Here is a 24,592-nt window from a genome sequence, read left to right as displayed (position 1 = left end):
TCACATGCACTTACCCCACAGACTGTTGGGGGAGATGCAACACTCACATGCACTCACCCCACAGACAGTTGGAGGAGATGCAACACTCACATGCACTCACCCCACAGACTGTTGGGGGAGATGCAACACTCACATGCACTCACCCCACAGACAGTTGGGGGAGATGCAACACTCACATGCACTCACCGCACAGACAGTTGGAGGAGATGCAACACTCACATGCACTCACCCCACAGACTGTTGGGGGAGATGCAACACTCACATGCACTCACCCCACAGACAGTTGGGGGAGATGCAACACTCACTTGACAGACCAAGGTAACAATTTGGTGAACATTGTATTGGGGTTACTAACAGGAGTGTAAGTGAGGGCTTACTTACAAGGAACAGGGACAACTCTAAAGCAGCTGCATATGCAGAAATCAATTCCACCATGGATGATGACTTCTGAAAGCTGTGACCCTGAGCTTGTTGTGTACACCATGCAGCCAGCTCCCAGATCCAAATATATCCTTCTTTCTGGATTTGGCTTGTGAGAGTCTCCAGCTCAAGCAACTGGTACGCACTTTCATACTGTTAAGAGTGTTAACAGCTGCCCCCAAGAGTCTCCCAAGTTTCTGTGCTCCAGACATGAAACCTTTGTTTACACTCCCGGGGCTCCTGGGCCTCCACTTTCCCCCGTGAGGGGAATGTTGTAACTCGGAGGAAGATGCCATGCAACACCTTTCCTGGCACATCTGCCTTGTGCTTCTCTCTCTTTTCCCCTTGCCCTAGGATACATCTTCTACTTAGTCTGTGGACAAAGTCCTATAGTGGCTGGAGTCATTCCAAGCCCCGAACAGAAAGTGGAGTGAGCAAGTAAAATTGTGTAAGTTAACAGCCCCCAGCCAAGCTTTGCCGTGTGGTGAGGGCAAGTGCCAGTGTATTCGCTGTTTTTTTCACATCGCACCTGACTCAACTGATGCTTCACCAATAAAGAATGAATTCTAGTTCTACACATGCCCAGACTTGGAGGGTTTCTGAAACAGCAGGTAGGCTCCATCTCACGAGATTGTGATCTCACGGCTGTGTGTAGTGAATTGGTTAGAAGAGCCCCTTCAGAAAGCTGCAGTGTACGAGAGCCTCACTCTCGGATCTGGCAGTCTCAGGGTTAAGTGTGTGCACAAGAGAAACAGCCACACAAAAGACTTAGAAATACCAAGTGTCCAGCAGTGGGAACATATGTACTAGCCATGGCCTAGTAGGTTGTAGCCCACTACGTACGGCAGTTAAAAAATGACGACTTACCAACCTGCACAGAGGAACAGACACTGCATGGCTTGTTTATATTAAGCTCAAGAACAAGCCAGTTAGTCCAAGGCGATGCAAGTCAGAATGGGAGAGTGAGGTGGCGGGGAGGCTCGGGGCTTTTCTTGGGTGTAAAAATGTCCTTTGTTACCTGTTTATATGGGTATGCCAACATTTTCAAAATGAGACATGATGATGTCACACGTAAGTTCATACCTGAGAATCACACAGTTGCGTTTACAAAAGCAAATTACCAAAAACTTACGTGATTTCCAAAGTAAGTTTATTATTTTGTGTTGGGCCATATTCACATCTGTGTTTGGACACACCTCATAGAGCGTAATTGCTTAGTTATAATACAATTTCAACCTGGTATCCCTGTTGATTTGTACATTTGGCTCTTTGTGAGTTAAAAAATAGTTCATGTGTTTGATACACTAATTTCTCAACTATGTCCCATCTACAAAGCTTTAAACAACAACAAAAACCTATCAGCATGCATAGTCTGATACTTAAATTGCCAGAAGTATTGAGTGCTAGCTGTGGTACAAATACCCAGGACTTTTGTACATGCTGTGTGATAATACGTTAGCACAGCCACTCTGGAAAACCATGCAAAGAGAAATTCAGAAATGTGCCTGGCAACAGATGAATATTTGTGGCATTGCTACTTCCAATTACCCAAATGCTGAAAAAGCCTCAAAGCCCATTCATTAGCAGGTGAGGCGAAGACAACTTATTGTAATCATACAGTACAGCATTTTGCCACAATGAAAAGGAGTGGACCATCAAGCAGCATGGCGTATTTGATAACCAGGAAGCTGAGGGAGAGTGGAACAAGGTTTTACAAGATTTCAGTGGTAAGTCTGAAAGGAAAGCAACACAATGATTATTTCAAAATGAAAGATGTGGTCACTTCTTGGAGTGAGTGGGAGAGGGAGTGTGTCCTGGGAGTCCAGTGGAGGCCACACACTGGGACTGTTTTTGGGGTGATTGGCATTTTGGCTTTGCACACCTTTACGTTACATTCTACAGTCAAAGAAGAGGATGATTAGAATTCAGAAGTGAGAGACCGCACAGCAAGCCGAGGGGAGTGACAATACTCTCCTAAAACCTTTTGGCCAGGCTGTTTCTTCTGTATGTTAATTGGCTAGAGACCAGTGAAAGAACTGTGTCTGCCTCGGGCTCATACCATCAAGAGCTAACTTTAGATGCCAGAATCTGCTCTGCTCCTGGGGTTTAGAAAAAGGAAAAAGCAACAAAGGGGGGCAGGTGACAGTCTACAAAAAGCCCCTCGATTCTGTGTTGCTGCATGATCATTGTACACCCAGGAAAGGTCGGACCAGCCCAACAGGCATCATGGAATCTGTTAAAAACCCTTGGACAGTCAACTGCTTAGTCCACAGGACACACAGACAGGTGATGCAGACATGCTGGGAAGCTGTCACACCTTGACACACCTTGACAAGTGGTCCAGCTGTAAGGTCCTGTTCCTCCCAGGCTGTCGCCACTGTGTCTGTGTGTGGCCCCATCTGCAGGTTTCTGTCTTCACAGAGTCCCACCAGATAGGTTCTGTTGAAGGAGCAGGTTAAAAAGTATTTCAGAGGACTCTAATATATTGCTATTGCTCCATCATTGTTATGACTGGGGCTCATATCTAAAAAGAAAAAAATATTTAAGTAACTATCTGGGGCCAAATGGCTAAACTTTCTGAAAATATCTGCATGAATTCTGGAAGCAAAGCACAAATTCTAGGAAAGAAGACTTTGGGAACACTGATCAGGACGCAAATAGGCACCTGTGTCATGCAGCAGTAAGCCATCACAGAGATGAGCTGCCTTTCGTTTGAGGCATCTCGCTTGTTTTGTGCCCAGAGCTTTAAGCATCTTTGATGAGTCCATTCCTCCTTCCACCATGGAGTGCCCAGGAAACACCAGGCAAGACACTGAGGTCAAAGGAAAAAGACAGTCCTTGCATGTGGGACAGTCTTATGCTCATTCAAAGTTTCCTTTCTATCTTTGGCATTCCTGGTGTTACCGAGACTGACGTTTCATATGTCTGCAAAGTTGCTTCACGTGTCCAAAAATATAAGTGTGTTTTCTTACTTTCCACTTGATGGGAGCCCCGCAGACATGGAGAATATTTTAGAAGTTCTTGTCAGTTCAGGCTGTCCTGAATTGGAGTTCTGACTCTCCAGTTAGGAAGCTATGTGATCCTGTGCAAATGATTGTGTCTCTTGTTAATATTTCCATTTGAAAAATGAGAATAATGATTTACCTTGGATAAATGTGTTGAGGCTGGGCAGACATGGGGAATGATGCTTGCTGCCCAGAGCACTCTAGATTAGGACTCAAGGAACTATAATCTGTAGACCAAATCAAGCCTCCTGCTTGTTTGTTCAAAGTTTTATTAGGTCACACAAATCTTGGCCCACTGCTTGTCATTATAAATAAAGTTTTATCACTCAGCCGTACTCATTTGTCCACAGATATCTATGGCTGCTTTTGTTGTACAGACGGTAGTTGTCACCAGCAATGCATAAGTCTTACAAAGCTTTAAATATTTGCTCTCTGGGCCTTCTCAGAAAAAGTTTGCCAGCCTTATCTCAGAGGAAGCTGGAATTTTGAATTTTGTTTGCTTTATTCGTGGCACTGCCGCTATCCACTGGTGTGTGTGTGTGTGTGTGTGTGTGTGTGTGTGTGTGTGTGTGTGTGAGAGAGAGAGAGAGAGAGAGAGAGAGAGAGAGAGAGAGATCAGATAGTATACTTAGTTGGGTCAATACTCACCATGTAACAGACTGAGCTTTGGTTTTGATCTTTCCTCAATCCTCACATACTCCAAATGTGTTTCAAGCGAATTAATGAGGGTTCTGTTGGAATGTTTACCTTGAAGCAATCGTTCAAATCATCTTCTCTCTTTTGAATGAGGAAGCCAGCGCTATGTTATCTGTGGCTCACTGATAGCTCTGAACATTTACAGCTCACTGGTGATTTTGAGCATCATAACACGCGACAAAATTTCCCGTTTGAAGTTTATGTTTCCAGCACTTAATTACATGGAACTTTCCTGAAGTGTGCTATAAATGTGCAGCAGCCAGTGCCTGGCTAATTGGCTCCTGTCTTTTTATGGATCCAGGAAGGACTGATGCCTATCTGAATGCTTTTGATCTCAAAATCTTCTAGAAACAGACAGGCTTAAGCCATTTCCAGTTTCCTGGATTTGGGTTTATCAAAACCTCCACCATAGATGTGAACTGTTTCCGTTTCTTTTCTTGGCTAAGTCCAGGAAGTCGGATGCTGTGTGATTGCTATTTTATCACTAAAAAGCATTGTTAACAATAGCATTAAGACATAAAAAGGCCTCAGAAGTCCTCATTCACCCACCCTCCTTTGTCAGTGCTTTAGCATTTGAACCAGGACTATGGGAGTTTAGGGAAACATGCTTGTTTCAATGAAATGTAAAGAACAAAGGGTTTAAGAAAGATCTCCAGGGATCCACTGGTCTCCCTTGGGTGACTTTTCTACCATGCTTCTCTCCTGTCCATATGTCACATTAATAGGAGAAGTACTGTCACCCCAGGGCCAAGAGCACAAGACTTGGCTTTGAATATTATTTCTCCCTGTGACCAGATGTACAGAAAATCACCTACTTTCTCAGTGGCTCAGTTTTCTCCACTGTATGGTGAGGTCTTTGGTTTATCTTGAAGGTACATTGTCTTCCAGCACACAGTGTGCCTGGCACATGGAAAACACTCAGTGTGAGCTGTGATCCCTCCTCCACCATCTCCCTTGTTGACTTCTACTTGGGGGCTGTGGACAGGTGGTGATGTCATCTGGAGTGTTCTGCATCTGCCTCCACCTGACTACTGAATGCGTGGCGCTTGACTTTGCTGGGGCATACAAAATGTCATGGAAATGCAACCAGGCACGTCAAGAATGCCTGTGATCCCAGCACTCAGTAGGCTGAAGCAGGAGGACCACAAGGGCGAGGCAGTCTGAGCTGCAGACAACAGGATCTAGAAAAGAAAGGGAACAGTGGAGATGTTGATGGTAAAGATGGTCTGTGGTAAGCAGTACTGTTTTGATTAGGGTAAAGAGCCAGAAGGCGGGGACAGGACAAAGCAGATCTGTCCAGCTGTTTGACCTGCTGTGCACTTAGCCCTGCCTTGGTGCTTTCTACAGGTAGCCTTGTTTTGTCCCTGCAGTTGCCTAGGAGATAACAATGCTGCTCCAGATAGGAAAGCTGAGGCTTCAGAGAGATCAGCCGAGCTGTCCCAGCTCCCATAGTGGAGCATTGATTTGAGCCCAGTTGTACTAAATTCCGAGATGTGTTTTCTTTTTTCTCTGTCTTTCGTTCTGTCTCTCATTCTCTCTCTTTGTAGTCCCAGCTGGCCTCAACCTCACAGAGATCTGCCCATCTCTGCCTCTGGAGTGCTGGGATGAAAGGCATATGTCACTCTGCCTGGTCTGAGATGCCTTTTCATTCTACTCTGCTGGGCCACCTTCTGGCATCAACCACTTTCTTGTTTGTTGTCTGAATCAGTTGGTTCTTGTGTACCTTGTTCCTCTTTTGTGAATTAGCTCTTTGAGTTGTTCAAAAGGAAGCCATATGAATGTATCACTGTGTCAGTTATGATCTCCAGGGCCTTACAGGTAGAGACAAGCCCTGAATCTGCTTGAGATGGTCCTGGATTTTGTCATTATATAATTTCTGAAATTTAAGTGCCACATCCATTTCTCTAACTGTGATCTTCATATAATTTCTCTTTTGTTTTATTTGAACATCAACTTTAAATTAAAATGCCGTGCTTGGTCAAACCATTAACATAATCAAGAGGCTAGGTGGCTTTGCAGTAGGGTTGTGTGACTATGTCATTATCCAGGGCCTCTCTGTGTTTGCATCTGGGGATCTGGGTTCTTCAGGTAGGTTCTCCAACCTATAAACCATTCTCCCTTGGCCTCCATAACCACTTTAGGTATTTATGGCATTGTAGATGTTCTGGGTTTTCCTCTGGAGTGTACATGTTAGGAAGACAAAATAAGTAATGTTGTCTTGTTCTTGCTTCTTTTGAACACCCACTCTTCTCTATGGCTAGCAGTGTGTGCTGCCGTCTTTGACAAATCCCACGGTTCCTGATGACCTCACTGGTCTCTTCTGTATGTTGACTATTAAGCATGTTTTATAAAGAACCCTCTTTGTCCCTATGTAACCAAAGCATTACAAATATTAAGTTATTAACACACTGAAAAATGCAATCAATCAGATGATTATCATCTAATGTTTTAATGATCACATTTTTAATCCAATTATGCATGTTTGAATCTTTCAAATTTTCTTTAATTAAAAATTGCCTCTTGGCACTGCTATCAGAAAGAAGAAATTGAACAGAATGAGCCAGATATAATTTAATGTTGAGAGGAAGCTGCAAGGGTAACCGGGCTGGGCTGAACTTAATGGCTGACCATGACTTTAAGGCCCTCATACAAAATTTCCTAATTGATAAGAAAAATTTAATCATCTTCAAATATACTTCATTTGCATTCAAATAAGGTATTCCTTTTTCCAAACAAACCTCCCCTAACTGATTATTCATATTGTCGTTCAAAATGCTTAAAAAATGAAAGACAGAGTTGGGTGAAATGTAGACTACTTAATACAGTGTGTATTTAATATAAAAGTCATGCATTATTCATTTTTGCAATTTGAATAACTTTGAATTTAGCATCCCTGTTCCTCATTTTTTTCTTTGATGAACAATTAATTATTAAAATATAATATTGTCTGCATACAGCACCCGGGATCCTTGAAAGTGGAACAGGAGGCTTAGTCCTTTTCAGTTCTTTTATCTAGTAGTGCACAGTACCTGCTTATTATGGCATAATGGAGTGAATGGTGGGCGAAGCCTAGTGTTTCATGTGCTTTTCTCAACTGGTAAGTGGGTGCAATAAAAATGCTGTGGATTCAAGTTACTAATTAGTCTGGAAGTGGGGGGAAGTATGCAGTTCTGAGTGGGCGTGAGCACACAGCTCCTATAAGATCACAAGACAAACAAGTTTCATTGAACAGCGTTTCTGGGCACTCTCAATGCCAAGTGCTCTCCTAACCTCTTAATTAGTGGTAACTGGTTACTGTTCAGACTCCAGTATCTTTTTATCTTGTCTCAGAGATACATCAGTTAGAGAGAAGCCTGGTAGCTTTTTGGGAGAAGCTGAATTGTAATGCTAGCCTAGGTGGCTTGGCTGGAGTACGACTCTCTACTCCCTAGTGTCTGAATTATTAAGATCTTCATGAAGAGCTAGGTTCTCAGCTGGAAACGTGTTCTTTCACCTTCCCCAAGCCTGTCGTTAGGAATCTCACATTTGGGCTGTTAGTTCAGTATCTGTGACTGAATCAGACTGTGGACAGCACTGGAAGCTCTGCCGTGTTAGGTGCCTCCATTCCCAAGTTCTAGGCTATCCCACATTGTATAGCAAAACATCTCAAAACCCAAAAACAAAATAAGTGATGATGGCGCCTGAGCACATAGCATGTCTTCCCTGACCCTCTTGCAAGTCTGGCTATGGCTTATTGCTGTGGGATGTCCTGCATGCTGTGAATGTGTTGCTATGATTGATTGATAAATAAAACACTGATTGGCCAGTAGCCAGGCAGGAAGTATAGGATAGGCGGGACAAACAGAGAGGAGAGACGGGGAGGTGGAAGCTGGGGGAGACGCCAGCCTGCCGTCCAGGGAGCAGCATGTAAAGACAACAGGTGAAGACACGGAACACGTGGCGACATATAGATTAACAGAAATGGGCTGAGTTAAGTGTAAGAGCCAGACAGTGGTAGGCCTGAGCTAATGGCCCAGCAGTTTAATTAATATAAGTTTCTGAGTGATTATTTTATAAGAGGTTGTGGGGTCCGTGGTGCTGGGCAGGACTGGAGAAAACTCCAGCTACAGCTTATGAGGGTGACATTTGTGTCACATTTTGTGGGACCTCTTCTAAAACTTAAAGATAGAGGTAGGCAAATTGTGGACAGAAAACCAATCCTTTCCATTGCCAATTTCGGCACAGCCCCTGAGCTTTTACACCGCATCTCTAATTAGGCAAACTGTTATTCCCCAACATGAGTTACAGTCTTCTCATTAATGCAGATATATTTTGAAGGGTGTATACAGTTATTATTAGAATTTAGAATGTCCTTAATAAGATTGTAGAAGTGATTCTGTTACATAAGTCTTAACATGATATCTCTGATTTTTATCTCTTGGTCTGTAAAACTTAAAATATTTACTATCTGGTGCTTTACAGAGAATGCTTGCTATCCTTGCTTAGAAGCACAGCAAAGGCTAGCCTGGGACACTTCCGTGCCTGCCCTCAGCCAAGGGCTGCCTTGATAAATGGAGGCTTACAGTGGATGAGGTACTTTGTTAAGCCCCTTACACCAAGTCGCTTCTTAATTGTCATAGCAACCCTGAAGGGTATAACATCTCATGATTATTGTTTTATGGATTATAGAAATAGCCCAGAGAGGCTAAAGCTTTTGCCTAAAGTTGCACAGCTTTTAGGTACCATTGCATTCCACAGCTCAGGCTTTTTCTCTTTGCACAGACAAACGTGTGTCCTCAAGGCACCAGTAGTTAAGTTGAAAGAGAAGAAACTCTAGGCGAGGTGTAGGTCCTGAAGGCATTGCTTTTCCAAATACTAGGAAGGAACTATACCCGAGTCTCTGCTCTTCTCAAGCTTCTCACCCCAGGTCTGTATTTCTCCGTGGCCTTTATCTCCCCTATTGTCATGTTAACAAACTGGACTAAATCAGCAGTTCTGAGAGTGACCCTTGGTCTCCAACTCATCTCTGGACATAGTGGCTACATTTTTTGCTGTTAGAGTTGCTGGTCTCCTGAGTGGGATTTTTCCAGAAGAAATGGTAGTCTCTTTCTCAAAGCCCCTACTTAGGGCAATCCCAAGCCTTCTCCTGGGTGGAGCAGTGGGGACCGAAGGGAGAAATGGAATCCAGCCCCTAGCTACATCTACCATCTCCATCACAGAACTGAGCACACCTGGTAAACATTCAAGGCCAGGGACTCTCTTCTGAATATACAGCAGGGTCCACACTTGTAGCTCTCATGAGACCGTACAGAGCTCACAGACGCATGAATCTCGCTTCTGCCGAGCCAGTGTTCTCTCACAATATTACGTCACCCCACCCAGGTTGCTGCTTCATCTTTTCATTCTTGTTAGAGCCATCACCTCTTCCTGGAGTTGGGGGCAGTGTCGGCTGGCCGGGATTTTCGTGTTTCATCCTGATGGTCTATACACAGCCTGCTTTCCTGAAAACTTGACATTGGATTAGGCCCCTCGAGGAAAACTGCAGGTTTTTCTGATCTTCTAGTTTGGAGCTGTTGATCCTGGTGCAGGCCGGTGTGATGCCCAGTTCACCTCTGCTCAAGGGAGACAGCTACGTGGCAGTTTTGTCGCTCACGATGCCAAGCCCTGTACACACCCTCGGGGGCTCCAGGCTTTGTCTTGGCTGTTGCATGGACCAGGAAACACAGAGGCAGCAAGCAGAGGCCAAAATAGTCCTTCTCCCAGCCAAACCAGTCCAAGCCAAGCACACTTTGATAGGTGCCTCTGTGATTTGGCTTCCTGCTAACCAGATAAAATTAAAGGCCAGACTTGCCAGGGGGTGGAGAGGCAAGCCCTCTAATTTTCACCTTTTGTTCAACTGGGACTACTTTTTTTCCCCCATGATTTTGATTGCAAAACCTATGATTTAAAGACTTTTGCATTTATTAGGTAATCTTTTCTTTTAAAAAAAATCAAGCTTCTAGGAGAATGGGCTTCTCTTGCTGACCTTCCCTAAGTGACTGCTGTACTGTGCCCTCTTAGGACATGGGGGTGCATGTTTAGCTTCACTGGGCCTTGGTTTTCACATTGCTCATGTGTCTTTAAGTGTATACTTGTGGTCTGTGGAGATAGTTCAGTCAGGGAAGTGCTGGCTGTACAAGCTGGAGTATGATCCCTAGAAGCCATGGTAAAAAACAGCTGGGACAGTGGAGCGTGTTTGTAATCCAAGTGCAGGGTGACAAAGATGGGTCTCTACCTGGGGTTCACTGGCTAGCCACCCCAGCCTGACTGGGGAGCTCCAGGCCCCAAGAGGCCCTGTCGCAAAAACAAGGTGAACACTGCCTAAGAGGCTGACTTTCGACCTCTGCATGCAAGCATTCACATGCATCACAGACACATATGCACACATACACACACACATGTACATACACAAAAGTGCATACTTTGTAGACCGGTGAACTGCTAGGAATTACAATGGCCTGTTTCTTAGCTCCCTGGTTTGACATTGTAGACTCTGGGAATTGAGTCCATAATGGACTGACTTGATGGAGTTAAGTATCAAATAATGTAAAGTTTGCAAAGCTCTTAGAACAGGACCTTCTGCATATGTTAAATGCTGTGAAAGTGTTTTGGCATATGAATAGAATATTGCCTAATATAGAGTACAACTCATAATGTCTTGTTAAAAAAAAATCTCTTCTAGAAAATATTACAGTTTCAGTGATTTTAGTACATTTGCTTTCTACTGGTTCTTGCAATTTCTGCCAAACTTCTGAAGTGTGGAAGTTATACTGTGCCTGTACTGGGTATTCTGCATGAGTATTGTCAAACCATGGAAAGAAGGTAGTTGCAGGCCTCATAGGTGTGTCTAAATGGTTGCTCGAAGACTTGAAGTCCACCACCAACGTCTTGGGAGCTGTGGTGGAAGCTGCTTAGGAATGGAGGCAAACCGTTAGCAGGACTTTGATAGCCTTCAGACATCTGTAAGTGCAACAGGGGGCAGGGGGGCTTCTGTTTCAAATTCAGGTCTTACCTGGAGATGCAGATAGAAACTAGAGCCTTCTCTGATTTGGAAAGAAAGGTGTATACTCTACTAAGCCTGGTAGGGAGGATAATAAGACTGTTCCATTTAATCTAGAGAATGATATGTGGTTGCTGTATTTTTAGTTTTGAATGAGTATGTTTATTGAGTTTACAGTAAGCTAAAGTAAAACTAGCAAGTGATAAATAATATCTAGATAATAGATAGACAGACAGATAGATAGATAATGATAGGTGATTGATAGGTAGATGATAGACATCTATATAATAGATAGGTTAGGTAGGTAGATAGGTAGATGATAATGATAGATGGATGATAGGTGATATTTAATGATATCTAATATATAATGATAGATAATTGATAATTGATAGGTAGATTATAGATAGATAATAGCTAGGTAAATAGATGATAGGTAGGTAGGTAGATAGATAGATAGATAGATAGATAGATAGATAGATAGATAGATAGATAGATAGATAGTAGATAACAAAACATTGTCAAAGCAGGTACATAAAACACCCAGCATAAATTGACTGAGGAAGCTCCCGTTGAGGCCGTCAGCTAGAGTCCCCAGTAGAGAGAATCTCTGACAGAGTAGAGTGGCCCCTGTTTAAACAAATTTGCTCTTATAATATATTATAGTTTAGTCATTTTATAGTCCAGGACAGTTTGTGGTTCTTCGTTAAACAGAAGTGTACAGTTTACAAGGGGAAGAGCAAACAACAGGAAATTACCCTCAGTTCAGGTGCTCAAAGCCTCTAACAGAGACCACCCGGGGAAGTTGAGGCAAGCAGGGTAGTTCCCAGCTGAACCTTCTCTCCATGGCCGAACATCTATGGCCAGACTTCCGCCTTCTCTCTCCCATAGTTACGTTCTGGGATGGACAGTGGTGGTCTGTCGGAAATAGACTGCCTTCTGGGTGTCCTCACAGTCACGGCGGTTTTACTCTTGGGTTGTTTCCGTCCTTCCCGTCACAGCCCATCCACAAACAAGAAGCGGTAGAGGACACAGAATCAGCTTGGGAGTCTGAAGGGGAGAGCCACCCCACCTTCAGAGCCAGCTTCTGAGTGAGCTTACGCAGACGTGGCACTTTCCTACTTTGCTCTCCTGGGCTGACAAAAAGCAGCTTGAGGGGAAGAGTTTGTTTGGCCTACACTGTTGTCTCGTAACCCCTCAGTGAGGGAAGCCAGGGCAGAAACCACGGAGCACTCCTGCTGGACTGGGCCACTCTCGGCTCATGTGGGCTGGCTTGCTTACCGCCCAGACTGCCTACCCTCCCTACCCTTCAGTCTTCAGTCAGAAGTCTGTCACAGACATGGCCGTGGGCCGGTGTGCTCCAGGCAATCCCTCAGTTGGTAGTCCCTCTTCCCAGGTGACCCTGGCTTGTGTCTAGTTAACCAAAAAAACCTCACATGGCAAACACAAGGCCAGGTCCTCTCTCGCGCGCTCTTCCTGTGTGCCTGGGCAGCGCTGCACTCACGGTCCCCACTGCCTGAAATCCCACCCACTCCCAGTCCCCCCCCCCCCCCCCCCCCCCCCCCCCCCCCCCCCCCCCCCCCCCCAGTTTTCAGCTAATTCGTTTGAGGTCCTTTGGTCGAAGCTGTGTAACCTCGGACATAGACCAACTTGCAGCATGCCCTGCTTTCCACATACAGTTCTTGTCAGGGTCATTGGCTCAGCCTAAATAGTGTTGCTCTTTGTTTGAGTAAGGATTCCCTCCTCCTCCTCCTTCTCTATCTCCCTCCCTCTTTCTCTATCTCCTTCCCTCCCTCCCTTCCTTTTTTTCTCCCCAGCCTCTTTCTAGGGCCAACATTTTCAAGGCCAGAGACATTCCCTGTCTAGGCTTCACCTGGAACTGGATAGGCCTTGAATAATTCCCCTTTTCTCATCGATTTTTTAAAATCAATTTATTTAATTTTATTTTCTGTTCATTGGTCTGAAGGTGTTGGATCTCCCAGAGCTGGAGTACAGACAATTGTGAGCTGCCATGTGGGTGCTGGGAATTGAACTCGGGTCCTCTGGAAGAGCAGCCAGTGCTCTTAACCAATAAGTCACCCCTCCCCCCACATCATTTTTTTTTTTCTGAGACAGGGTTTCTCTGTGTAGCCTTGGCTGTCCTGAATTCACTTTGTAGACCAGGCTGACCTCACACTCACAGAGATCTGCCTGCCTCTGCCTCCAGAGTGCAGGATTAAAGGCGTGTGCCACCACACCCAGCTGCTTTTCTCATTCTTGTGAAAATCTCTGACTGGCGGGAGGTAGGGTTTGCTGTGGCTCACGATTTGAGGGTACAGCCCGCTACGTTAGGGGAGGCATTACAGGGAGCTGCTAGCAGCTGTGGCAGTGGGGTCATGAGATTGCTTGCTCTTGTCTTAGCTGACTAGAAAATGGATGGGAGGGATGCCAACACTCAGCTTGTTTTCGTCTTTCTTTTTTTTTTCTATTTTATTCAGTCCTAGACTCCAGACCATGTAGTGGGACCACCCACATGTGCGGTGGGTGGGCTTCCCCTGCCCCATTCAATCCTCTCCGGAAACATTCTCAGAGACACCCCCAAAGGTGTGCTTCGGTAATGCCCTGGTTGTTTCTAATCCAGTCAAGTGACTGTGGAAACTAACAGGCATCGGTTGACTGAATTCATCGCAAAGGGAGTGGCCCATTCGGGAAGTTAGTATCATTAGCGCATCGGTGGTTTTGTTTGTTTGTTCATTTGTTTTGTTTGTTTTCGCAATTGTCTCATTTTATTCCATGTTTTTCTCTCCTGGTTGTTAGTTTATAGGTGCTAGGTAGAGAAGGCTTCTGTGGTAAATAGAGCAAGATTGGGAAGGGCTTTTCTGCAGCACTTGTTAGAATCTTCACGAGGAGTGTTCTGATCCCTGGGGTGGGAGGGACCACCCTGCTGCGCCTCGCCTCGCCTCGCCTCCCTCGTGGAGAACCTTGTCTATAAGAAGTGCAGTGGTACTGTTGTCTTCACCATCCCGGCTGGCTGCCTGCCTCATTTTCTGAGGTCCTCCTGCCACCAGGTGGCTGTGCTTCCGAGGGACAGGCTAGGTGGGATCTGAGTGCGCCTGCGGTTTGAGCTCTGTATCAGAGGCATGCTGTGATACATGATACTGTTGTGATCTTCTCCCCCCTCCCCAAACAGAGAAGGAGACCTTCCTGGATCCTTTCGTCCTCCGAGACCTCCTGCCCGCGTCCCTGGGTAGCTACTACCGGTACACAGGCTCCTTGACCACCCCGCCGTGTAGTGAAATCGTGGAGTGGATTGTCTTCCGGAGGCCTGTTCCCATCTCCTACCACCAGGTGAGCAGTCTGCTCCCACTTGTGCTCTCCATCTTGACTGATACGGGGTTTGGTTTAATTCTCTGCTTTTTATTGATTTCTTCATATAGTTCTAAACCCAAGAATAGCAGAATATAAAATAGGATTTCTCAATGCTGTCTTCTGGATGTGACATAACCAGTGCCATCAGTGTCCCATGGCAGCGTGGCTTCAGGCAGTGTGCCTGCACAGACCCGGCCTGTCAGTAGTCAGGCATGGATTTAGGAGAGGCTTGCAGGGCCCCACCCGTCCCTATTGGCTGCTGATGGATTCTGGAGAAGGGGCAATCACTGGATTCAGCTGCGTACTCACCAAGGACCCCAACAAGCTCAATGGGTAGTTCCAAACCCATGGTCACAGAGATAGTCTTGGTTAAACTTGGTGGCTCTAGAATAAATAAGTGAAGAGACACAAATGTGGAAAAGGAACTTTAGGGAACAGAGAAAATAATAGGGATGTAAGTGACATTAGAGATTATGGGGTGGGTTACAGTATTCAGAATCTGCATTATACATGCATGAAATTGACAAAGAACAAAATTTGTAAAAGTGGTATAATCGATAAGCTTTAAACATGAAAAAAAAATGTTTTCAGTTGAAGATTAACCAGCTGAGAATTGCAGACATGAAATGAGGTGTTGTTTGGGATTTGGTCTTGGGGAAATAATAGTGGGTCCACAGTGAAAGCTTACATCAGAGGCACATCTGTTCTTCCTGTGTGTCTCCCCATGCATGGTCTTAGAAGGCAGACACTGTTTAGACCCTGATTTTATGGTGGATATAGAGACAGTGGGGGGTCAGTGGCTTCCAGGACCCCACTGGTAGCAAAGCCATGGTGTCTGTTCTCAGTATCATACTCTGAGTACCCAGTCTACCACAGCTGAGAAAACAGATCCATATGCATAAAGAAATATGACTAATGCGTTGCTCACTGAGCTCTCTGGCCCTCACTTCTTCTCACTGTCAGAATATCTAAGCAGACCAACATGAAGGAGCAAAGTTATGTTTTTACTGTGGTTGGCTGGGTTTGCTGTTCTGGTCCTGGGTGACAGGATATGGGGAAGGAAACAACCTACCCCATCATGACCAGAAAGCAACTGGCGGCAAGGACATGTGGGGACATGACACCAAAGGCACAGCACTGTGACTTCATCGGTGGTAAGCCTTTGGTGGGCTGGCATCCTCCTGACCTGTCTCTCATTTCTCAGTGGTGCCAGCATCTGGGGCCCGGTATGCCTGAGCCTCCCGGGGGCCACACTGAACAGGCTTCTTATGTGTGTCAGCTGGGTCAGTGACACGAAGGCACTGAGAGATGGGCCCTGCCCAGACGTGGCCCACGAAGGGCATGAGAGTATAAAGGCATCGGGTGCCGTGTGAGGACCCAACCATGTGACCTGCTGCTACACTGCTGCCCTTTGGTTTGGGTCTGGGCTGACCTCCTCGGAAGATGGGATGCAGGCCACGCAGTTCATCATGGGGAGAAACTGGTGAAATAAGACTGGAATTGGCACACTGGCTGAGGAGAGAGAGCCACCAGAGAAGTGAGGGCCCTTAAATCACATCCCGAGGGGTGACAGGATGAAGGAGAGACTTTTTAGAAAGCACGTGTTCCTTGTCAAAAGTTCAATCTAGAGTCCTTAACATAGTTCATTGGGAAAGCCACTTGTAGCCACCCACGCCTAATGACGTAAGTTCAATCCCCAGGGTCTCCAAGATGAACCAACTCCCACACATTGTCCTGTGACTTCCACATGCGTGGCCCTCCAAAATAAATAAGTAAATGCAATTTAAAAAAAATTAAGATTTCAGCTTGTACTGGGGAAAATATAGTAAGATGCCTGGTGTGTAGTGCCAGGAGCAGTGGGCAGGACATAGGAGGTAGAATGGAGCCACTAACCAGGACTGTGAAGGGCTCTGGTGAGGCCCTTCCCTACCCAGCCACCCTTACAGTGGTGGGGAGCAGGGAAACAGACGGAAGGGCAAAGTTCTAGAATGATGTGATAATGCCAGTGCTTAACGAAGAACACGGGTAATAAGGTTTTAATCTTGGGGCATGGTCCAGAGTTTTTCCTAAAGCAAGGCAGAGGGTAGAGACTAGGGAGCAGGAGGAAGGGTCAGATGGCTCTCTGCTTAGGCATGGTTTGGCTACAGCAAACAGATGACCACCTCAGTAAGCCCAAGCAGACAGTGTATTTTGGAGAAGCAGTAGTCAGGACGTTTTGAGGTGAGGCACACACAACAGTGTGCCTTCCTACACAGGACTGACTTCTGACTAGGAAGCAAAGCCCGGGCTTTGCTTCTGTCTTGCCTCCAGAGGTCTCATAAATCAGGGAGCTTCTTGAAGGCTTTGGAACTGATCCTGTCCTTGGCACAGCTCCGCCCCGTCTGTTTGCTCTTGGTTTCGTGGTCCACTATGGTTGTACTAGTCCCAGTGGACCCTTAAGGTCAAAAGCTGGCAATAGCTGGCTAAAGCCAGGTCTTCCATCAAGAAAGGATTCTTGAAGATGGATCTAAGAAGTCAGCCAACCAAAATCTGGCCTTGAGTCACATGCCTGTCCTTAAATAAGCCGGCAGAGGTGCTGGGTAGTGCCCCAGAGCAGCCAGTATTGACCTTTCTCGGGTTACAGGAGCTGGAGGAGATTCAGCAGAGCAGCCTGTATCCTCCTGGCAAAGCAGGGTGGCATGGTGCCAGGCTAACCTGGGGTTTTCTGCTGGTAGCATCCATTTTTCTTTGAGGATGTTTTTCTTCTTAATTCACACTATGACAAAAAAGGAAGGACTAGCGGTTTGATTCCTGAACAGGATCTGCCAGCTGCAAGGAGAAGACGAAACAGAGATGAGTTTTCTTCCTAACGGTGAAGCCAACATTGTTTTGTCTTTAAAGAAATCAGTCCAAATATTTATTTCTTAGGGTTGAGTAAAGAATGTAGTTGATTTTTAAAAGGGTCCTTTTTGTTACTTAAGATAAATGCTTCTGTCTTCAAATATTTAAATGCTTGAGCTGTTGAAGTAAAGTAATACAGATTTGCCCACATTTTTCTTTTGGTAGAGATTCTGGTGAAATGGGGGATGAGGGTAGCAGTTGACCAGCTCAGGAGATTTGAGGGCCGTCAACATATACTGGTTGTTTGGGCAGCTTCGGATATCTAATAGGTTCAAACAAAACACAGGCTTTTGAGAAGTGGATGTCTGCAGAAGTGTTTGTGGATTTGGAGCATTCTGACATTTGGAATTGGAGCTTTTAGAAAGTGCTTTGTTGATACCTTTGTGCTCTTTGGAGCTCTGGAACAGAACAAGGTCATGCAAGGAGAAGAATTCATTGCCTTCCCTGGAAGGGTTGTGTTACAAAGAAACAAAAAAGACAGAAATCATACTTGCTTTCTAATTTTTTATTACCAATTGCCTGAAGCTAATGCTGCACGTCTGTCAGACCCTGCTCCCTACATCACAGCCTCACTCCCAGGGGAAGAAGACGGCTCCTTTCCCCTATAACTGCACTGGCTCCTTGCTAGCCAGCTTTGCAGAGGCCACAGCTGCATCGACCCCACCCCCACCCTACCTCCACCCAGAAAGGAAAGTGTCAGCTATCCAAGTATTCTTGCTTCAGACCTTCCGACTCCGCCACTGCCAACATTCTTTCTGAACCTAGCACAGAACACACATTTCATGGAGGCAGAGGCCAATTTGGAAAAGCTGAGTGGTTAGGAATTCCACGTCTGCCTCTATCAGAGAGAAACCAGGTCTTTCAGGTCCTGTTCAGCTATTTCTCAGAAGCCTCCCCTCACCCCCTTGTATCTTCTCTCATAGCTGCGGTGCCTATAAGCAGTGAGGACATTAGTTCTTCCTAAGATGTGGCGACCAGCAGGAGCAGGAACTGGGGATATGGATTTCTTTAAAGGTTTGCAGAGCACACGAACAGGTTCTTAAGTTGCCTCTTTTGTACTCCCCTGTGACTCTACATAGCATTCTAACGAGCTCTTAGCTGGTGAACTCAGCTTCTGGCTTGCATGATAATGTAGATCCAAATATGATCCTTTTTGGTGGAACCTAGACATCTTGTTGATCAGTAGTTGGTGTGGTTTATTTGACTCCGCTGTCCATCCATTGTAAACACCAGGCAAAAGCCGTCGGGCTGGAAATATGATTTAATGGTGAAAACACTTGCTGCACAAGTGTGAAGACCAAAGTTCAGATCCCAGGAAACGATAAAAATACTGAGTGAGCACAGTGGCCTGCCTGTAGCTGCCAACCTTGGAAGGCAGAAACAGGAGATCCCAGAGAAAACTGATTATCAAAACTGGCTATATGGGGAGCTTGGAGTTTGATTGAGAGAGACTGTCGCAATGAATAAGGTAGAGATAGAGAATGATTGTTCAGGCTTCCAAGTGTACACACACACACACACACACACACACACACACACACACACACGGGGCAGGGGGGCGGGTAGTGGGATAAGAGTGAGAGAGAAAATGGGAAATAAAATGATGCCATCCCCTTGTCATCCACACAAAATGACGGCATTGCAGTCTGGGTCTGGAAGCTTCAGGAGTAGGCCTACTTCTTTGAGTCAGCTGCCTACAGTCTTTCTTTACACTTTCGTGTATGTGTATAGTAGATGTTGAACACATTCTCTCATGGTGAGTCCAGAAGATATTTTTCTTGAGTTCAGTTGGTAAGGTTCCCTTCATTCTGCAGCAGAGTCTCACAAATGATGCTCCTTAGCCCCATCACCAACAGACTGGCTTCTCCTATAGGTTCAACTATGGCATTGTCCATAGTTTTCTCCAGCATGACTTTGTTTTAATTTTTGAATTTTATGTGCATGGATATTTTGCCTACACATATGTCCATGTACTGCATGAACATGATTCATGGTACCTGAGGAAGCCTGCAGACTGCACTGAATCTTCTGAAACTGGAGTTATGGACTAGAGTGAGCCACAATGTGGGTGCTTGGAAGTAAACCCAAATCTTCTGCAGGAGCAACAAGGCTCAACCACTGAGCTATCTCTTACAATAAGTGTGACTTTTGGGGGTATGCTTTCTGATATTCAGTAAATCTGAGTATGTCTTAATTAGTCTGCTTTGGATGTTTGACCTTTTTTCCCCTATCAGTGAGATAGATCGGAAAGGACAGGGTTATCAGCATTGTCTCCTTTTGACTGTTCTTATGTCTGTCAGAATAATTAGACTATGTCTTTGGAGTTCAGAGCTTATGCTTTGGAGGCTAATTGCCTTCAGACAGTGAGTTCCATTCCTGACTCCATTTCTCAGATAAGTTTCTCTACTTTGTGCCTCTGTCTTCCCATCTGTAAAAACATAATAAAGGTGAAACTTGTGCCTGACAGGAGAGGAAGCAGCTTGATGGCCTTCCTGTCTTCTTTATTAAATGATCACCATAACCAAAGGACAGCTTTGCCCCATAGAAATAAAGAAAACCATGTATTTTGTTTCAATTCTATAGTGGACACATTGAAAAATATAAGTAAGAACAGAAAATTAGTTTTAACAGAGTTCAACCCAGTATTCTGAACTATTACTTCAGTGTGGGCTAGCTAATGGAAGAGCATGCATAGCCCCTGGATATTGAAGTGTTAAGGCCATGACAACTGTGTGTCTGGTATCCAGAAATGTCCTCACCAACACCATGTGATGTACAGTACACGTGAAGAAAGGCAAGTTCTAAATTGTGGGGTGAAGGTGCCATGATTAATCCAAAAGAGACTGCTTTCCTTGTTAATTATCTGAAGGCGATTTCTTTCTGTAGAAGGCCTTTCTGTAATTGCCTTCCTGTAGAAGTGTCTGAGCCGCAGGAAGGACGTGGCCTTGCATTTAGCTAACAAGTCTCAGATTACATTTTTTGCAGCTGTGGTTCAGAAGTACCTGAGATGCTCAGGGTTATTGGGTATTTAATATTCCATCGTCACTGTCTGTTCTGTAATGAGGCAACACACAGGGCCCACCCTGCCAGTCCTGAAGCATGTCCAGGGCCTGAGATGAAATATGTTCATTCCTAATGCAGCTCCCTGGGTTTTAGGAGTTAAACATGGACTCCGGGTCTTTCAAATCGGTGCTGTATACCCACCTCTTAAAGTACTGATTGTGCCAGTGTTTAATGGCTCCTAATCCTATTATTTTTTATTTTCTCTAATCTCTTCCCTTCAGCCTCAGTGGTCCCCTCCTGACATCTTATGGACCAAGAGCCCTGGCAACACACACATGGCATGAATAGATTTCAACTTTCCTTTGATTCAAACTGACAGATTAAAAACTAATTATTCTCTGAAATACTTTTATAATAAAAACTAAGTTGAAATGATTTATATACACTTCCAGCCAGCACATTTGCGATTCAAGGTTAAAATGGTTCTTGTAACAGCACAGTTAAAATGCAATTACAGCTCCCCAAGCAGGGATAAAAGAAAGAAGTATTTTACACACTCTCTTCAAAAGTTAAAAAGTCAATTTGATATTATAGAAATAAAAACTTTCATTTATTTTTACTAAATGATAAAGACTTCATTAGTTACATTAAAGTTAAGATAAATCAGAATGTGTTTATTACCTCCTCCTGGAAATAGCTCAGGTGAATAGTGGCAAAGGCTTTGGGATGTGGAGAGCGTTTTTCTCCTTGGCGGCCATCTTGTTCATGCCACTCTGTTGGCTGTGTGTGGCTTCCTTTCAGAACACAAAAGAGGACAAATAGATGATATTGGGTAGCCTGCCTCAATTGGCCTTGGACTTAGCTAACAGGAACTGCTGGGGACAAACCGTCACCACATTGGGTTCCTCCACTGCTGGCTTCTCATTCACTGAATCATGCTATGGGCCTGTTACGTGTGACATGGTGTGGGTTGAGAGAAATTGAGTGACTCAGACATGGGTTTTCAGTCCTTACTTCATCCTTTGTTCCCTTTGTGATCTGGGCATGTTATTTAATGTCTCAAGGGCCAGTTTCCTAATCCGTGTCAGTAACTCATGACTGCTAACAGTAACAATGGCCCCAACCTCACAGGACCTCTCTGATGACTAAGTAACAAAGCACATGCTACTTTTTCTATGGTGCTTGCATATCACAAGGGCTTGGTAAGTCCTAGCTGCTCGAGTCAGTGTCTGCCTTAGTCACTGTTCTATTGCAGTGAAGAGACACCATGGCCCAGGCAACTCGTGAAAAGAAAGGATTGAGCTGGGGACTTCAGGGGCTTAGTCCATGGTCATAATGGTGAGGAGCATGACATCAGGCAGACAGGCATGGAACTGTTAGCTGAAGACTTACATTTTTTCCACAAGCCTAAGGCAGAGAGAGAAAGAGACATTGAGCCTGGCATGGGCTTTTGAAACCTCAAAACCCACCCCAAGTGATGCAACTTCTCTACCACAGACAGCCACAATCCTTCCCAAAAGTCTACCACTGGAAATTAAACATTCAAATATGAGCCTATGGGGGCCATTCTTATTCAAACCACCACAAAATAATAATAATAATAATAATAATAATAATAATAATAATATGTTATTAATATTATTCTTTTAGGCTAAAAGTGAGTTTTAAAACAATGTTTTCTAGTGTTTGATGAACTGCCTGGTATAAAGTAAGTTGACAAAATAAGTAATAAAGAGAATGAGGAAAGAGCAGATTTGCCATGTTACATTGTTGTAATCAGAGTACAATCACCATTAGCTACAGTCTTCATAAAATAAAAATAATTGTAGTAATAACAATATTTATTGAGTACTTCCTTGTGTCAGGAACTATTTCAAACACTTTATATATAGCAACTCATTAAAGAGTTAGAAAAAGCACATGAGGTAAGGAGATTTGTTATCCTGTTGCCCTGTAAAGTCTCAACAGTACAGAACGTGTGGGGAGCTAGGAAGACAGCTCATTCAGTGTTTGAAAGCATGAGGACCTGAGCTTGGATTTCCCCGTAACCTCTAACGAAGCCAGATAGAGCAGCAACATGACTGTAATCCCCGCAGAGACGGGGGATCACTGAGCATTGGTGCCAGCCAGTCTAGCAGAATTGGTAACCTCCAGGTTAGTGAGAGATGCCTTCTCAAAAAGTAAAGTGGAGGGTGACCAGTGAAGGCTCCTTCCATTAACTGCTGGTCTCCACATTTGCCTGCACATAGACACACATGCATATACATTTACACATACACACAATACTCACAAAACTAGGAAGAGCAAGGCCAAGACCACACCTTCGTCAGGCAGTCTCTGAAAACAGAAGGTTGGACCCAAGTATCAAGAGTGAGAACTTTCAAGATGGAAAGCAAGGCACAGGCCAGATCATCAAGAGTGGGAGACTGGGGTGGTATGGAGCCAGAGCTGTAGCATGATGGAGTGTGCAGTTATTTTATTTGGGATTTATTTTTATCTTATGTGTATGAATGTTTTACACGCGTGCCTGGTGCTCATAGAGGACAGAAGAAGGTGTTGGATCCCCTGGAACTTGATTGTAGATGGTTGTGAGCTTATATATGGGTGCTAGGATCCAAACCTTGGTCTTCTGCAAGGGTAGCTGGTGTCATAACTGCTGAGTCATCTCTCCAGAGCCCCAGTGTACAATTTAAAGGATCACTGTGTCACTTCTAACCAGATATGAAAGGTTCCAACAAATCGAGCATCAAATATGCACACTGGTCGAAGGCTCAGAGAGGCATGTCTGTCTGGTTGGTCCTGTGGTCTGGCGTTTAGACTGCCATGTCATATAGCTCCTCCTCTTTGGGGCTTTGGATGTGAAGGTCACGAGTTCTACTGGCAAACGAAGAAGGTAGACTTTTCCCTAATCCAAGAATCAGGGAGGTTTCTGCTCTGTCACCAACTGTGGCCATTATTGCCAAAGGGATGGGCCCCCGGCAATTTCCGTTCCTTTTAGAGGAATGACAGCCTTTAGTGAAGGCTGCCAACCTACCTCAAGGCGTTAGATAAGCCTGCTAAGCCTGTCCTCCCGTGTGAACCCTTTTGTGTGGCTGTCAAGGGAAACTATGATCCAGTTGACAATATAATATCATTCAGGTCATCAGTTCACTCAGAACCATCACAACCTTCCCTCAAAGTCGGCCAGGCGAGTTGAGTTAATGACAAGGAAGCATCTTGAGCTTTTAAGCCATAGCGTGTCATTAAGCTGTGGGAGCAATTTAAACGGAGGCACTTTTGTGTTTAATTCACAACCTGCCTCTTTTTACAGTTATGTGACTAATTCTTTACTGAGGCTTCAGAAGTAAACTTTTTAGAACTAAGTGCTAGCCGAGAAGGAAGCACATAGTCTAGAGAATAAACAAGGTGTGACGCTGTATTGCTGAGAGTATCCCAGGTTCTTCTCTTTGGCTCTTCAAAGCTTAATGGCTCTCTGGCCAGACTACTCTCTTCCAGAAGACTTCCTGTCTGACTTCTATGTGACAGCCCAGTCCATGTTAAAAAAAAAAAAAAAAAAAAAAAAAAAAAAAAAGCAAACAACAACAACAAAAAAACCCACCCGGAATGTGAAGAAATCCTTCCCTTTATTCAACTCACATTTCTGTGGCTTTTATTTAAGCCATTTTTATTTGGCCTTCAGTGGACATGAGAGTAGCTGATCAGCATCTTCTACAAGGCCTTTAATCAAATTGTGCCTCCCTCACCCTTTCTTCAGGCCAAACAATTCTCTTATGGCCTTTCTATTTTCCTCACAGGATTTATTCTCCAACTTTTAATCATTTTGATCGGTCTTTACCTGGACCATCTCTAGAGGGTCTTTGTTAATTCCTTTCATAAAGTTTTAGGAAGTCATTTCCTCTGAGAAAATCGGAAACCTGTGCGCACTCTCTGTCTCTCTCTGTCTGTCTCCCTCCCTCCCTCCCTCCCTCCCTCCCTCCCTCCCTCCCTCCCTCCCTCCCTCCCTCCCTCTCTCTCTCTCTCTCTCTCTCTCTCTCTCTCTCTCTCTCTCTCTGTGTGTGTGTGTGTGTGTGTGTGTGTGTGTGTGTGTGTGTCTGATTTTGGTCATCATGTCAAGCTAGTGGGCTGGGGGGCTTTTAGCCCCTTTAATTGTTTCCAGCTCAGTGGTTCATATCTTCACAGCATCAGCAGTCTAGTGAATGATTTTACTTGGCTGGAATCGCTCTAG

The 24,592-nt window shown here is 44.8% G+C and overlaps 1 protein-coding gene and 1 long non-coding RNA gene across 3 annotated transcripts in view; one reads left to right on the top strand and one right to left on the bottom strand.

Moving 5' to 3' along the window:
* Ptprg (protein tyrosine phosphatase receptor type G) overlaps positions 1 to 24,592 on the top strand; it is a 703,625-nt gene that overhangs the window by 554,469 nt on the left and 124,564 nt on the right. For both annotated transcript variants that reach the window (XM_052734133.1, XM_052734134.1), the window contains exon 7: positions 14,306 to 14,463. In XM_052734133.1, coding sequence (XP_052590093.1) covers positions 14,306 to 14,463 — 158 coding nt within the window. The remainder of the gene's footprint in view (positions 1 to 14,305; positions 14,464 to 24,592) is intronic.
* On the bottom strand, positions 1,554 to 4,358 carry LOC128107769 (uncharacterized). Its single transcript, XR_008217211.1, has 2 exons — positions 4,074 to 4,358; positions 1,554 to 2,859 (listed from the first exon to the last, which is right to left on the bottom strand). It is a non-coding gene; the product is annotated as an uncharacterized LOC128107769 (long non-coding RNA).

Source organism: Peromyscus californicus, unplaced genomic scaffold (assembly GCF_007827085.1).
Source record: "Peromyscus californicus insignis strain IS unplaced genomic scaffold, ASM782708v3 Scaffold_12__1_contigs__length_115047231, whole genome shotgun sequence".
In the NCBI taxonomy this organism is placed as follows: domain Eukaryota; kingdom Metazoa; phylum Chordata; class Mammalia; order Rodentia; family Cricetidae; genus Peromyscus; species Peromyscus californicus.
Note: the sequence above shows the minus strand (reverse complement) of the source record. Positions and strands in the feature narration are given on the sequence as shown.